We start from the raw sequence: 16,593 nt of genomic DNA on the forward strand, positions 1-16,593 counted from the left end.
TACCAGGACATAGAGAACTGGACCCAACCAGGACATAGAGACTGGACCTACCAGGACATAGAGACTGAGCCAACCAGGACATAGAGACTGGACCTACCAGGACACAGAGACTGGACCCAGGACCAGGACACAGAGACTGGACCTACCAGGACATAGAGACTGGACCTACCAGGACTACAGGAGACACAGAGACTGAGCCAACCAGGACATAGAGACTGGACCTACCAGGACATAGAGACTGGACCTACCAGGACACAGAGACTGGACCTACCAGGACATAGAGACTGAGCCAACCAGGACACAGAGACTGGACCTACCAGGTCACAGAGACTGAACCTACCAGGACATAGAAACTGGACCTACCAGGACACAGAGACTGGACCTACCAGGACATAGAGACTGAGCCAACCAGAACATAGACACTGGACCTAACAGGACATAAAAACTGGACCTAACAGGACATAGAAACTGGACCTACCAGAAAATAGACTTTGAACGCACCAGGACACAGAGACTGGACCTACCAGTACATAGAGACTGAGCCAACCAGGACATAGAGACTGAGCCAACCAGGACATAGAAACTGGACCTACCAGGACACAGAGACTGGACATACCAGGAAATAGAGACTGAGCCAACCAGGACATAGAAACTGGACCTAGACCTACCAGGACATAGAAACTGGACCTACCAGGACATAGAGACTGAGCCAACCAGGACATAGAAACTGGACCTACCAGGACATAGAGACTGAGCCAACCAGGGCAGGGTCCAGATCAGTGAAACTTACCAAGATACACATAAACCATATAGTTGCTTTTTGGTTTCATGTGTTTGCAGTGACTGTTTGAGCATTTTCTATGTTGCTGATCATTAAATCATTTCGTCCCTGCAGATAGAATGTGAGGGAGTCCACCAGCCTCCGCCATGGGGTGTGCCTCCTCCAACACAGTCAGCCGCAAGGAGATGACCAAGTCAGAGAAAGGTAGCTGGGATATTGTCGCATATAGGGTCACACATATCAACCAGAAGTTGGGATATTGTCAACATTAGATGCATGCTGGATAAGAAACATCAACAAGATACCAGATGCTCTGATATTGTTCACATTAGATGCATGAAGTGTTAGACACTTCAGCAAGCCATGAGGGGTACTTTTTCATCATCCAAAGCAAACAAACTTAATTATGTCAAACATTTAAAACAAACTCAGACATTTACACTAGGGTTTGGGTCAACAGATATTAACATTCTGTTGGTCAATGGAGGTAAAGAATCAAAATGTGAAAAAATACAAATGATATTAATTCATGGAATATGAAATTCTCATACAACTTGTGGGCTTAGATATTGATTGTAAATATTACTGTTTACTATTAATCCCAGATGATACAATGTCTAAAATGGTTGTATGTTTGTCCTTCAGCTATCAAAGCAGCAATCTTGATACAGAAGTGGTACCGGCAATATACAGCTCGACTAGAGGCTCGCAGGAGATGCACCTGGAACATTTTTCAGAACATAGAGTATTATGGGGAACAGAACCAGCTGAAGGTCAGTACAGACTATCATGGTGAACAGAACCAGATTTAGGTCAGCACAGACTATCATGGTGAACAGAACCAGCTGAAGGTCAGTACAGACTATCATGGTAAACAGAACCAGATTTAGGTCACCACAGACTATCATGGTGAACAGAACCAGATTTAGGTCAGTACAGACTATCATGGTGAAAGGTCACATGCAACGTAAAACACAACTTTGCAGATTCTGATACCTTTCGGTATGGACTTACCGAAAAAAAGCGGCAAAAATGCAAATTCAACTTATAAAGTTGAAAAATAACGCGATGAAAAAAACCGCGCGAAATCGGAGTTCAAACGTTTCACTAATTTTCCCCAGACTTTTCTGGGGAATACGGGTTTCAACAGTTGGCTGCGCTCATAGCACGCGCGCAGTGAAATAGGTTCACAAACTTGGAAGCCGGGCTGTCTGGTGAATACCGGTGAAGGCTTTGTGTGAGCTAGTTTCATAATTTTTGTTGATATCTCACAGGCTGAAGCTTTTGTATGTTATGACAGTAAATAAACTGTTTATATAATTTCATTTGTCTATTTCACCACACGCTCTTCTTACCGAGTCACTTTCTCAGTTCGACACTTAAAAGCAATGTCATAATTTAGAGTTGACACGATTTCTAACTGTGATATAGATATGTCGCTGTCACAGACAAAACTCAATGTCTTGTTTTATTGACACCAGTGTGTCTGCCTGCCTGTCTGCTAATGACAATATTCAATACAATAACCGCGATCACTGACCACATGCAATTTGAACTTAACACCAATCAGGCTATACACCATAAACAAACGCATTGATTTATGGCCCGAAGTTCCCGGTCTCTGTCACATTATGTAATTACACAGACAGGCAGGTGTGATACTTGTACACATGACATGTTATGATGTCTGTTGATTGCAAAATGTTTTATACACAAAAAATGAGCATGTATTTACAAAACCCAACTTTCTATATATACACACCCGTGAAGGCGGCATCTGCTAATGAACCTGCCGTTACACTTGAGTGCACACCCACCCGCTCTGACTGGGTTCGGTATCCCGGCTGCTTCGTTTCGAGGGAGGTAAACCCGAGTACAAAATATTGCACTTTTGATTTGCGATGATACGTTTATATTTTTGTTTATTTGTTTTTTCATAATCAGCAATGCATATTATATGTCATGAAGAAGTGATAATTTTGTTTTAATTATGTTTGATTTTTTGGTTGCATGTGACCTTGAACAGAACCAGATTTAGGTCACCACAGACTATCATGGTGAACAGAACCAGATTTAGGTCGGTACAGACTATCATGGTAAACAGAAATAGCTAAAGGTCAGCACAGACTATCATGGTGAACAGAACCAGATTTAGGTCACCACAGACTATCATGGTGAACAGAACCAGATGTAGGTCACCACAGACTATCATGGTGAACAGAACCAGATTTAGGTCAGCACAGACTATCATGGTAAACAGAAATAGCTAAAAGTCAGCACAGACCATCATGGTGAACAGAACCAGATTTAGGTCAGCACAGACTATCATGGTGAACAGAACCAGATTTAGGTCGGCACAGACTATCATAGTGAACAGAACCAGATTTAGGTCGGTACAGACTATCATGGTGAACAGAACCAGATTTAGGTCGGTACAGACTATCATGGTAAACAGAAATAGCTAAAAGTCAGCACAGACCATCATGGTGAACAGAACCAGATTTAGGTCAGCACAGACTATCATGGTGAACAGAACCAGATTTAGGTCGGCACAGACTATCATGGTGAACAGAACCAGATTTAGGTTGGTACAGACTATCATGGTGAACAGAACCAGATTTAGGTCGGTACAGACTATCATGGTGAACAGAAATAGCTAAAAGTCAGCACAGACTATCATGGTGAACAGAACCAGATTTAGGTCACCACAGACTATCATGATGAACAGAACCAGATTTAGGTCAGTACAGACTATCATGGTGAACAGAACCAGATTTAGGTCAGTACAGACTATCATGGTGAACAGAACCAGATGAAGGTCAGCACAGACTATCATGGTGAACAGAACCAGATTAAGGTCGGTACAGACTATCATGGTGAACAGAACCAGATGAAGGTCAGCACAGACTATCATGGTAAACAGAACCAGATGAAGGTCAGCACAGACTATCATGGTAAACAGAACCAGATTTAGGTCAGCACAGACTATCATGGTGAACAGAACCAGATGAAGGTCAGCACAGACTATCATGGTGAACAGAACCAGATGAAGGTCAGCACAGACTATCATGGTGAACAGAACCAGATTTAGGTCAGTACAGACTATCATGGTAAACAGAACCAGATGAAAGTCAGCACAGACCATCATGGTGAACAGAACCAGATTTAGGTCAGCACAGACTATCATGGTGAACAGAACCAGATTTAGGTCGGTACACACTATCATGGTGAACAGAACCAGATTTAGGTTGGTACAGACTATCATGGTGAACAGAACCAGATTTAGGTCACCACAGACTATCATAGTGAACAGAACCAGATTTAGGTCGGTACAGACTATCATGGTGAACAGAACCAGATTTAGGTCGGTACAGACTATCATGGTAAACAGAATTAGCTAAAAGTCAGCACAGACTATCATGGTGAACAGAACCAGATTTAGGTTGGTACAGACTATCATGGTTAACAGAAATAGCTAAAAGTCAGCACAGACTATCATGGTGAACAGAACCAGATTTAGGTCACCACAGACTATCATCATGAACAGAACCAGATTTAGGTCAGTACAGACTATCATCGTGAAGAGAACCAGATGTAGGTCAGTACAGACTATCATGGTGAACAGAACCAGATGAAGGTCACCACAGACTATCATGGTGAACAGAACCAGATTTAGGTCAGTACAGACTATCATGGTAAACAACCAGATTTAGGTCAGTACAGACTATCATAGTAAACAACCAGATTTAGGTCAGCACAGACTATCATAGTAAACAACCAGATGAAGGTCAGTACAGACTATCATAGTAAACAACCAGATTTAGGTCAGTACAGACTATCATAGTAAACAACCAGATTTAGGTCAGTACAGACTATCATAGTAAACAACCAGATTTAGGTCAGTACAGACTATCATAGTAAACAACCAGATTTAGGTCAGTAAAGACTATCATAGTAAACAACCAGATTTAGGTCAGTACAGACTATCATAGTAAACAACCAGATGAAGGTCAGCACAGACTATCATAGTAAACAACCAGATTTAGATCAGTACAGACTATCATAGTAAACAACCAGATTTAGGTCAGTACAGACTATCATAGTAAACAACCAGATGAAGGTCAGTACAGACTATCATAGTAAACAACCAGATTTAGGTCAGTACAGACTATCATAGTAAACAACCAGATTTAGGTCAGTACAGACTATCATAGTAAACAACCAGATTTAGGTCAGTACAGACTATCATAGTAAACAACCAGATTTAGGTCAGTACAGACTATCATAGTAAACAACCAGATTTAGGTCAGTACAGACTATCAAGGTGAACACATGATGCTCAATGAGCTGAAAGCCACAACAATGCAGCTATGGCCATTTGTACACAGGTACATTGTCCTGGAGGAACTACACATCTTAAGTGAAATTCTAAAGCAAGTGCCTAATCTGATTTTGATACTATTGACCATTAATGTTCATATTCTCCCAAAATAGGGCATGTAACAGACTTTGTCTTCTTTATTAGAGATGTTAGAGGTTTCCAATGCTTCAGTTGTTGTTTAATTTATGACTGAAAATTTGAGACCATGATAAAAAAACTGCTTAAAATAATAAGCTGGATCTACTTCAAAACAATGTAAAATTTTCATGAGAGACGATGAACTTGGATCATTAATGACCAGGAGCCAGAAGCCTTGGAACCCAGTCCCCTGAAACCTTTGTCATTACCTGTTCATTCTTTAGAATGTTCTGAACTCTCTCATGAAAGATATCTACTATCTTGGCTATGGGATGTACCATGAGGTCTTCCTGATCTTGGATAATTTTCAAGGATCTTTCTTCCCCTGTTGATCTGTGCTGCACCAATATAACAGTGACAATGGAAAGAGGGTTATGTCCATACTTTGACACTTTTGTCCATTTTCATTGGTTGATCCCAACAGAAATATGATGCTTGGTTGTGCATTTATTTCAAATGAAACCTGTAAACATTGATAGTACTTACACGTGCAAACTGTTAAGGATGTGCTGTACATCTTTTGCAATTAAGCTCAGAACTTTTCACTCACTCCTTGCAAATGAAGTTGTGGGGACAAACGACAAACATCAAGTTTAGACATGGAATATTACTGAGTGCATTAAACAACAAACCAAACTAAACAATTTGTCAATATTTACTTGTCCTTGGCAGTAATGTCCTTAGCCAACCTGCAGCTGATGTGTAAACGGTAAATCACCTCGTCTATTGATGTAAGGTATGATTGTTAGTTAGGCTTGATTGGATATTGGCATGTTGTTAGGAAGCATCCTGCCTTCATGTCATGTCACCCCACCTGATGAAGGAGTAAGAATACTCTGAAATGTCATGTCACTCATATTACAAAAGTTGACTTCCATAAATTTTCATCCTTTGTCATTGCCTGGCAGTGTGGTCAATCGGTCTGTTTTGTGCAATTTGAATAGTGATGTCACTGGAGGTTATAATTTATGAAAAATAATATAATCACAATATTGTGTTATTTTAGTTGCATCTTGGACGTTTCTTTCTATTTTGCACAATTTGAATCATCGGGGGAATGCTTTGTTTGATGAGGATATTTGGGACACACAGTTGGACAAATAATACATGATCGTTTACACTGGAGGAATTCCCAGGAATTAGAAGGTCAGTTCAAGACAACCAGGAATCCATCCTCAGAATAAGAATACAGCACCACAAATACTTCATAACAAAATGTAAAAAACTTTTCCCCTTGAACTACCAAATATATAACTAATCTTGGCAAGAATTCCAAGACAAATATGAAACAAAATGAGCTAACTATATACTTCTTGATGTTAATGATTTTTCTTTGTATATAATAGATCAGGGGTTTGACAATCCCCAAACACTGATAGCAGTGCTGGTTTTAGTCATGTACAATGAAGGTCCATAAGGTAAGGTGGAAATCCTCCAACATAGTTTTCCTTACTTGTGGACTGATCTGAGTTCCTTTAGAATTTGGCTTACAAATCTACAAATTCAGCATCACTACTGGCCAGTGATAGGACCCTTATCAGAAACATAACCTTTTGTCTTGGCCAATGAAAATTGAGACAAATTATCACTAGACATAATGATATATCATTTAAATTGTATTTTCTGTTTTGGTAGGCATTGTTTCATATGCAAATATATAAAGATTACTTAGTGTATTTTCTCGTAAACTATGCTGGAAACACCAGTCAGCAATATGCTATATTTTCCACAAATCTAAGGGTGATTCAATTAAATAGTCCCCTATACCATATATTTTAATCCAATGATTGGATAAAACTGTTTTTAATGAAAAATAATAAAATTCCAGTATTGTGCGTTTTTAGTTGAATCTTACACTAAATATTTAAAGTAATAATAGCAAATTGAAACAACTGATTGCTATTGTCAGATACTTATATGGAACAATTTGCAATTGATCAGTCACTGTTGAGGCCTCCTGCATTCTTGCTACAACTAATTAATCAAAACAACAGCATTTACAACCAACAAAAGTTTTATGTATAATATCATTCAGTTACCTTGTTCAATTAAAATATCCATCAATATCCACACAGAGGAACAATCCATACATGTCAAGCTGTACAAAGTAACTCACTGTCATGTGTCTTTGTAAAAAAATCTAATATTTTAAAATAGATAAAGCATTTAATTTACAACCCATCTTTCAAGTGATGTCATAAGTTTGTTTGATGTCCATAGCACTTGGAGTTTGTTAAGTTAGACACCAATCAATGTCTTACTGGCTAATCCTCTGAAGGAAGTATGTTGTTTAACAAAGTTGCCTGAATACGGGTGTATTCCATCTGCTGTAGAAAATCTATACATTTAAAGGTCACATGCAACCAAAAAATCAAACATAATTAAAACAAAATTATCACTTATTCATGACATATAATATACATTGCTGGTTATGAAAAAAACATAAAAACAAAATTATAAGCGTATAATCGCAAATCAAAAGTGCAACTTTTGTACTTGGGTTTACTTCCCAAGAAACGAAGCAGCCGGGATACCGAACCCAGTCAGAGCGGGTGGGTGTGCACTCAAGTGTAATGGCTGGTTCATTTGCAGATTCCCTCACGGCTCATTGTGTGTGTATATATAGAGATTTTGGGTTTTGTAAATACATGCTCACTTTTTGTGTATGACATTTTGCAATCAACAGACATCATAACATGTCATGTGTACAAGTATCACACCTGCCTGTCTGTGTAATTACATAATGTGACAGAGACCGAACTCGGGCCATAAATCAATGCGTTTTGTTTATGGTGTATAGCCTGATGGTGTCCTCCCATTACGCAGACAGCCAGTTCGCAGACACCTTAAAACAACAACATTTATGGTTCAGTGAACAGATTATCTACTACCTGTTACCTACACATTATAATGGAATAGTCCAAATAAAAACACAGGAACAAACTGAAGTTATATTTTTTATTTTGAAAGATGGACGAAAAGACAGTAATTTTAATTTTTATTGCTGCAATATAAAAACAGTTCATTTTCATAAACATTTCGGCTTAACCTTCTAGTCCAATGGGAGTCGGCATCATCATGTTGAAAATATTAACTTAGCTATTAGAAATTGCGCACACTGTTGTATCATATAAAATCAAATAAAGACAAATGTGAACCTAAATATTATTCATATGGAATAAAGAAGCTATATGTTTTGTACACAATATTAAGATATATTTATGACTCTAGTTCCACTTAATTACTAATTTTATTTAGAATATATTTATAATATGACACATCATGTCAATGTGGCCATGCATGTGAGAATATTTTCATTACTTCCTTGAATTGGCATTGTATACTACTCAAAGACATAAACTGTTACAATCTTTAGAAAGTGTTATTAAAATTAGAACTCTGATTGGTATTAATCGTATCTTACATGGCAATGCAGGTGTCTCATTTACTAAATCTCAGAATGTTTTAAAATATGTACATATCTATATCTCTCCAACAAAACATTTTCTCTGTTAACTTCTGCTGTACATATGCTGGTATCGGGAAGGGGCTTTTCTATCAATAAACACAATCAAAGCTCTCAGTAACAAACCTGTTTTCATATTCGATAGTAATTGATAGTACAATCAATTTTGAGAAGAGAAATCATTTATCATTTAATCACAACAAAGTTCTATTTACCCACAATCAAACTTCTCAGTAACGAACCTGTTTCAGGCTCACCCTGCTCTACTCACTAGACAGTGGACTGTTCCATTATACCCATAGGTGTTACCCTCATTAACCTTCTAGTTCAGTGTCTGTCAATTGGGTGTCTGTCAAATGGGTGTCTGTCAATTGGGAGATAACCAGCCTGATAGGTGTTAAGTTCAAATTGCATGTGGTCAGTGATCGAAGTTGTGTATTGAATATTGCAATTAGCAGACGGGCAGGCAGACACATAGGTGCCAATAAAACAGACATTGAGTTTTGTCTGTGACAACGACATTATTGTTTGAGTGGCATTTTAGAAGTTGAGATCCATAAAACTTGTTCTATATTGAACGACATATCTATATCACAGTTAGAAATTCTGTCGACGCTAAATAATGACATTGCTTTTAAGTATCGAACTGAGAAAGTGACTCAGTAAGAAGAACGTGTGGTGAAATAGACAAATGAAATTATATAAACAGTTAAATCGGTAATCTACTGTCATAACATATACAAAATCTCGCGCCTGTGAAATATCAACAGAACATTAGAAAAATAGCTCACACCAAAGCCTTCACCGAATATTCACCGGACAACCCGCTTCCAAGCTCCGAAAACCAATTTCACTGCGCATGTGCTATGAGCACAGCCCAGCTGTTGAAACCAAGTTAGTGAATCGTTTGAACTACGATTTCGCGCAGTGTTTTTCATCACGTTATTTTTCAACTTTATAAGTTGAATTTGCATTTTTGATTATTTGTTTCGGTAAGTCCATACCGAAAGGTATCAGAATCTGCAAAGTTGTGTTTTACGTTGCATGTGACCTTCAAACATTTATTTTTGATGAATTCACATTTCATGGCAACAGTGTTTAATCAACAGACATATTATCGGTTAACTGTTTGATCAATTTTTTTTCCAACTCGGCAGACCATTCCTTTCTTGCTAAACTGCCACATGCACAAGACATAACATGCAGAACAGATACCACATCAAACCTGCATATAAAACACAATTATAAATAAACTCATTACCCCAGACATGATAAATGCCAGATGTGAATCACTGATTGCTATATATTCGCGACACCCCTCAGAGGCAGGGGTGAGTGGTATTGCGTTATGCTGCATAGTCTGACATGCAATCTGAGAGTTGCCACCACTGATTGCTATATATCCTAGACAGCCTGAGGGGTAGGGTGAATGGTTTTGCATAGTCTGTTAGGTAATCTGAGAGTTGCCACCACTGATTGCTATATATCCTCGACACCTTGAGGGGCAGGGGTGAATGGTATTGCATAGTCTGTTAGGTAATCTGAGAGTTGCCATCACTGATTGCTATATATCCTCAACACCTTGAGGGGCAGGGGTGAATGGTATTGCATAGTCTGTTAGGTAATCTGAGAGTTGCCACCACTGATTGCTATATATCCTTGACACCTTGAGGGGTAGGGGTGAATGGTATTCCATAGTCTGTTAGGTAATCTGAGAGTTGCCACCACTGATTGCTATATATCCTTGACACCTTGAGGGGTAGGGTGGATAGTATTGCATAGTCTGTTAGGTAATATCAGAGTTGCCACCACTGATTGCTATATATCCTCGACACCTTGAGGGGCAGGGGTGAATGGTATTGCATAGTCTGTTAGGTAATCTGAGAGTTGCCACCACTGATTGCTATATATCCTCGACACCTTGAGGGGCAGGGGTGAATGGTATTGCATAGTCTGACAGGTAATCTGAGAGTTGCCACCACTGATTGCTATATATCCTCGACACCTTGAGGGGCAGTGGTGAATGGTATTGCATAGTCTGACAGGTAATCTGAGAGTTGCCACCACTGATTGCTATATATCCTCGACACCTTGAGGGGCAGGGGTGAATGGTATTGCATAGTCTGACAGGTAATCTGAGAGTTGCCACCACTGATTGCTATATATCCTCGACACCTTGAGGGGCAGGGGTGAATGGTATTGCATAGTCTGTTAGGTAATCTGAGAGTTGCCACCACTGATTGCTATATATCCTCGACACCTTGAGGGCAGGGGTGAATGGTATTGCATAGTCTGACAGGTAATCTGAGAGTTGCCATCACTGATTGCTATATATCCTCGACACCTTGAGGGGCAGGAGTGAATGGTATTGCATAGTCTGACAGGCAATCTGAGAGTTGCCACCACTTATTGCTATATATCCTCGACACCTTGAGGGGTAGGGGTGAATGGTATTGCATAGTCTATTAGGTAATCTGAGAGTTGCCACCACTGATTGCTATATATCCTCGACACCTTGAGGGGCAGGGGTGAATGGTATTGCATAGTCTGACAGGTAATCTGAGAGTTGCCACCACTGATTGCTATATATCCTCGACACCTTGAGGGGCAGGGGGGGTGAATGGTATTGCATAGTCTGACAGGTAATCTGAGAGTTGCCACCACTGATTGCTATATATCCTCGACACCTTGAGGGGCAGGGGTGAATGGTATTGCATAGTCTGTTAGGTAATCTGAGAGTTGCCACCACTGATTGCTATATATCCTCGACACCTTGAGGGGCAGGGGTGAATGGTATTGCATAGTCTGTTAGGTAATCTGAGAGTTGCCACCACTGATTGCTATATATCCTCGACACCTCATGAGGGGTAGGGGTGAATGATATTGCATAGTCTGTTAGGTAATCTGAGAGTTGCCACCACTGATTGCTTTATATCCTCGACACCTTGAGGGGCAGGGGTGAATGGTATTGCATAGTCTGACAGGTAATCTGAGAGTTGCCACCACTGATTGCTATATATCCTCGACACCTTGAGGGGCAGGGGTGAATGGTATTGCATAGTCTGACAGGTAATCTGAGAGTTGCCACCACTGATTGCTATATATCCTCGACACCTTGAGGGGCAGGGGTGAATGGTATTGCATAGTCTGACAGGTAATCTGAGAGTTGCCACCACTGATTGCTATATATCCTCGACACCTTGAGGGGTAGGGGTGAATGGTATTGCATAGTCTGACAGGTAATCTGAGAGTTGCCACCACTGATTGCTATATATCCTCAGACACCTTGAGGGGCAGGGGTGAATGGTATTGCATAGTCTGACAGGTAATCTGAGAGTTGCCACCACTGATTGCTATATATCCTCGACACCTTGAGGGGCAGGGGTGAATGGTATTGCATAGTCTGACAGGTAATCTGAGAGTTGCCACCACTGATTGCTATATATCCTCGACACCTTGAGGGGTAGGGGTGAATGGTATTGCATAGTCTGTTAGGTAATCTGAGAGTTGCCACCACTGATTGCTATATATCCTCGACACCTTGAGGGGCAGGGGTGAATGGTATTGCATAGTCTGACAGGTAATCTGAGAGTTGCCACCACTGATTGCTATATATCCTCGACACCTTGAGGGGCAGGGGTGAATGGTATTGCATAGTCTGTTAGGTAATCTGAGAGTTGCCACCACTGATTGCTATATATCCTCGACACCTTGAGGGGCAGGGGTGAATGGTATTGCATAGTCTGTTAGGTAATCTGAGAGTTGCCACCACTGATTGCTATATATCCTCGACACCTTGAGGGGCAGGGGTGAATGGTATTGCATAGTCTGACAGGTAATCTGAGAGTTGCCACCACTGATTGCTATATATCCCTCGACACCTTGAGGGCAGGGGTGAATGGTATTGCATAGTCTGACAGGTAATCTGAGAGTTGCCACCACTGATTGCTATATATCCTCGACACCTTGAGGGGCAGGGGTGAATGGTATTGCATAGTCTGACAGGTAATCTGAGAGTTGCCACCACTGATTGCTATATATCCTCGACACCTTGAGGGGCAGGGGTGAATGGTATTGCATAGTCTGACAGGTAATCTGAGAGTTGCCACCACTGATTGCTATATATCCTCGACACCTTGAGGGGCAGGGTGAATGGTATTGCATAGTCTGTTAGGTAATCTGAGAGTTGCCACCACTGATTGCTATATATCCTCGACACCTTGAGGGGCAGGGTGAATGGTATTGCATAGTCTGACAGGTAATCTGAGAGTTGCCACCACTGATTGCTATATATCCTCGACACCTTGAGGGCAGGGGTGAATGGTATTGCATAGTCTGTTAGGTAATCTGAGAGTTGCCACCACTGATTGCTATATATCCTCGACACCTTGAGGGGCAGGGGTGAATGGTATTGCATAGTCTGTTAGGTAATCTGAGAGTTGCCACCACTGATTGCCATATATCCTCGACACCTTGAGGGGCAGGGGTGAATGGTATTGCATAGTCTGACAGGTAATCTGAGAGTTGCCACCACTGATTGCTTTATATCCTCGACACCTTGAGGGGCAGGGTGAATGGTATTGCATAGTCTGACAGGTAATCTGAGAGTTGCCACCACTGATTGCTATATATCCTCGACACCTTGAGGGGCAGGGGTGAATGGTATTGCATAGTCTGACAGGTAATCTGAGAGTTGCCACCACTGATTGCTATATATCCTCGACACCTTGAGGGGTAGGGGTGAATGGTATTGGATAGTCTGACAGGTAATCTGAGAGTTGCCACCACTGATTGCATCAAATGAATCATGAAAAATATACCGGTGTAGGTTTAATATGATAAAACATGGTTGACAACAAGGAAGTTGGAACGTTTTGTATCATATGCAATTTGTCTGAAAAGGTTTATTGCTGTGTTGAGTGTTTTAACTGAACTCCATTTCTGCACTGATAATATGTAGATGTAATATTTGTACATGAACATATACACACATATATGTAGATGTAATATTTGTACATGAACATATACACACATATATGTAGATGTAATATTTGTACATGAACATATACACACATATATGTAGATGTAATATTTGTACATGAACATATACACACATATATGTAGATGTAATATTTGTACGTGAACATATACACACATATATGTAGATGTAATATTTGTACGTGAACATATACACACATATATGTAGATGTAATATTTGTACATGAACATATACACACATATATGTAGATGTAATATTTGTAATGAACATATACACACATATATGTAGATGTAATATTTGTAATGCGAACATATACACACATATATGTAGATGTAATATTTGTAATGTTGAACATATACACACATATATGTAGATGTAATATTTGTACATGAACATATACACACATATATGTAGATGTAATATTTGTACATGAACATATACACACATATATGTAGATGTAATATTTGTACATGAACATATATGTAGATGTAATATTTGTACATGAACATATACACACATATATGTAGATGTAATATTTGTACGTGAACATATACACACATATATGTAGATGTAATATTTGTACATGAACATATACACACATATATGTAGATGTAATATTTGTACATGAACATATACACACATATATGTAGATGTAATATTTGTACATGAACATATACACACATATATGTAGATGTAATATTTGTATGTGAACATATACACACATATATGTAGATGTAATATTTGTACATGAACATATACACACATATATGTAGATGTAATATTTGTACATGAACATATACACACATATATGTAGATGTAATATTTGTACATGAACATATACACACATATATGTAGATGTAATATTTGTACATGAACATATACACACATATATGTAGATGTAATATTTGCACATGAACATATACACACAGTGAAAGGTTTTAGTATTATATAAAGCATCATCTGCAAGGAATCAAGGGGATTCCCCTTTGTTGCCTATAAAGTTCTTCTGTGTTTGTTGGGTTGCTGATGCCAGATGGCATCTGGAGATTAGGCAGGATAAGTAAAATGGTGTAGGCCAGATAACTGGGACTTGGAGCATTGTGTCCTTGTTAGACAAATATTCCAACAAATTTACAGTTCTTTTTAGCATGTAGCATTTTTGCAAGAAATATCTTTATATATAACTGTGATGCTAGTCACAGATGATAAGGTCAGTGCTTGTCCCGACTTGCCTGATTTCCTTGTGTTCTGTTGAGTTCATGTTTCTTGCCATACAGTTAGGACTCTGTTATAGGTCAACAACTTCCCTCAGCAAGATACTGGCTGTACTTGACAATGAAGTAAATGACTGACCAAACCAATCTTCTTGCCTTGCAGTTGTACAACTTCTTCAACAGCATGCTGTCCGAGTTTGATGGGAAAGACACTATTCAGCCAAAGATATTACACGCCTTCAGTCCAACCCATCATCCTACTATATATGGTGAGTAAGGAGAGATATCCTCCAAGAGGTCTTAACATTGGAAGGTGCCGGAGTACTACTTGGTCAGATAATGTTATCGCACTTCCACCATGCTGGATAAGACTGAGACTGGTTTGTAAGCGGCTGGAGACCATGTTGAGAGCCAGGTTGGTGCAGTACATCAAGCCACAGGCTACATCACTACTCCTGGCTCATGTACTTGCTGTCACCGGACTTGGATAATGTATGTCACTTAGAAGACAAATAATGACACTGTTCTACAGACACTTACAAACTGATTATTATGAATCCTTATTTGTTTTCATGCTTATTATATGATTGATATGCCACAGGTTGGACATTGCCCCAACACGGATCCTTGATTGCATCAGTGCAGTAGTGTCTATTCCAGTAATCTTGGGATATGCCAATCACGCTAGCAAACTGTAATCAACTGCAACAAATATTGCGATGAATAAGGGCTGATCTGTGTTTTCCCAAAGGTCATAGTTCTGTAATAAGCTCAAGTAGTTTGTGCGCATGATGACAGCGGTGGAATAACATTAATCATATGTCAAGGCAATATTGATCCTCACACGGCTATTTCAACATCATGACAACATGGGACTCGGGCCTTCGTCACTACATTCTGATGTAAACATGATTTAGTTCTGAGTAGTAAATGTTCCGGTTCGGATTATATGCCGTGAAATAGAGAATGGATGACACGAATAAAAATCCCACACATACGGCAAATATTCCATCGAACAGGAACAAATACCGTAGGCCTAACCAATTCCAGTAATTATTGAATGCAAAATGGACTCATCCTACTTGTCAACATCTGGGATTTCTCTAGCCCGAAATACATGTGAATCATGTTAGATCTATGTCAAAATCATGTTAACGAGCGTCCATTTGCCACACACAGCAGGAAGGTGCAACAGACCGATAATGGGGGCAGAGGAATACACTGCTCTAGTAGAGTATATTTGTGAAAACATATACAAGGAAAATGCCATAGAAAACTATGTATTGGACGAGATCAAGGATAACTCTGCTCCATTGAAGCTTGTGATAACTAGTGACCAGAAATTAGCAACCATCAGAATGTGCCATATTGATCACTGTACGTTTACCAAAACTGTAGATCAAATTAAAATATGATGATATTTGAACAATTCTTCAGTATTGTCCGGATTTCGATAAGGACCCTTATCACCCAACATGTAGATATTATATATATATATCCTTGAAATAATAATTTGAAATAGATGCACAGATTTTTAAAGAAAGGTGAACCATATCTAATGCCAGTTTAGGTTGCCCTATTACACAACCACCGATTTATATGATGTTAAACAAA

At 39.4% G+C, this 16,593-nt stretch overlaps 1 protein-coding gene across 1 annotated transcript in view; it reads left to right on the plus strand.

The window, feature by feature from the left end:
• LOC124292054 (serine/threonine-protein phosphatase with EF-hands 2-like) overlaps window positions 1-16,593 on the plus strand; it is a 56,933-nt gene that overhangs the window by 21,492 nt on the left and 18,848 nt on the right. Inside the window, exons 2-4 of the mRNA XM_046729127.1 lie at window positions 896-985; window positions 1,427-1,554; window positions 15,143-15,248. Coding sequence (XP_046585083.1) covers window positions 928-985; window positions 1,427-1,554; window positions 15,143-15,248 — 292 coding nt within the window. The 5' untranslated portion in view covers window positions 896-927. The remainder of the gene's footprint in view (window positions 1-895; window positions 986-1,426; window positions 1,555-15,142; window positions 15,249-16,593) is intronic.

Source organism: Haliotis rubra, unplaced genomic scaffold (assembly GCF_003918875.1).
Source record: "Haliotis rubra isolate DU_JTF1 unplaced genomic scaffold, ASM391887v1 Scf506, whole genome shotgun sequence".
Classification (NCBI taxonomy): Eukaryota; Metazoa; Mollusca; class Gastropoda; order Lepetellida; family Haliotidae; genus Haliotis; species Haliotis rubra.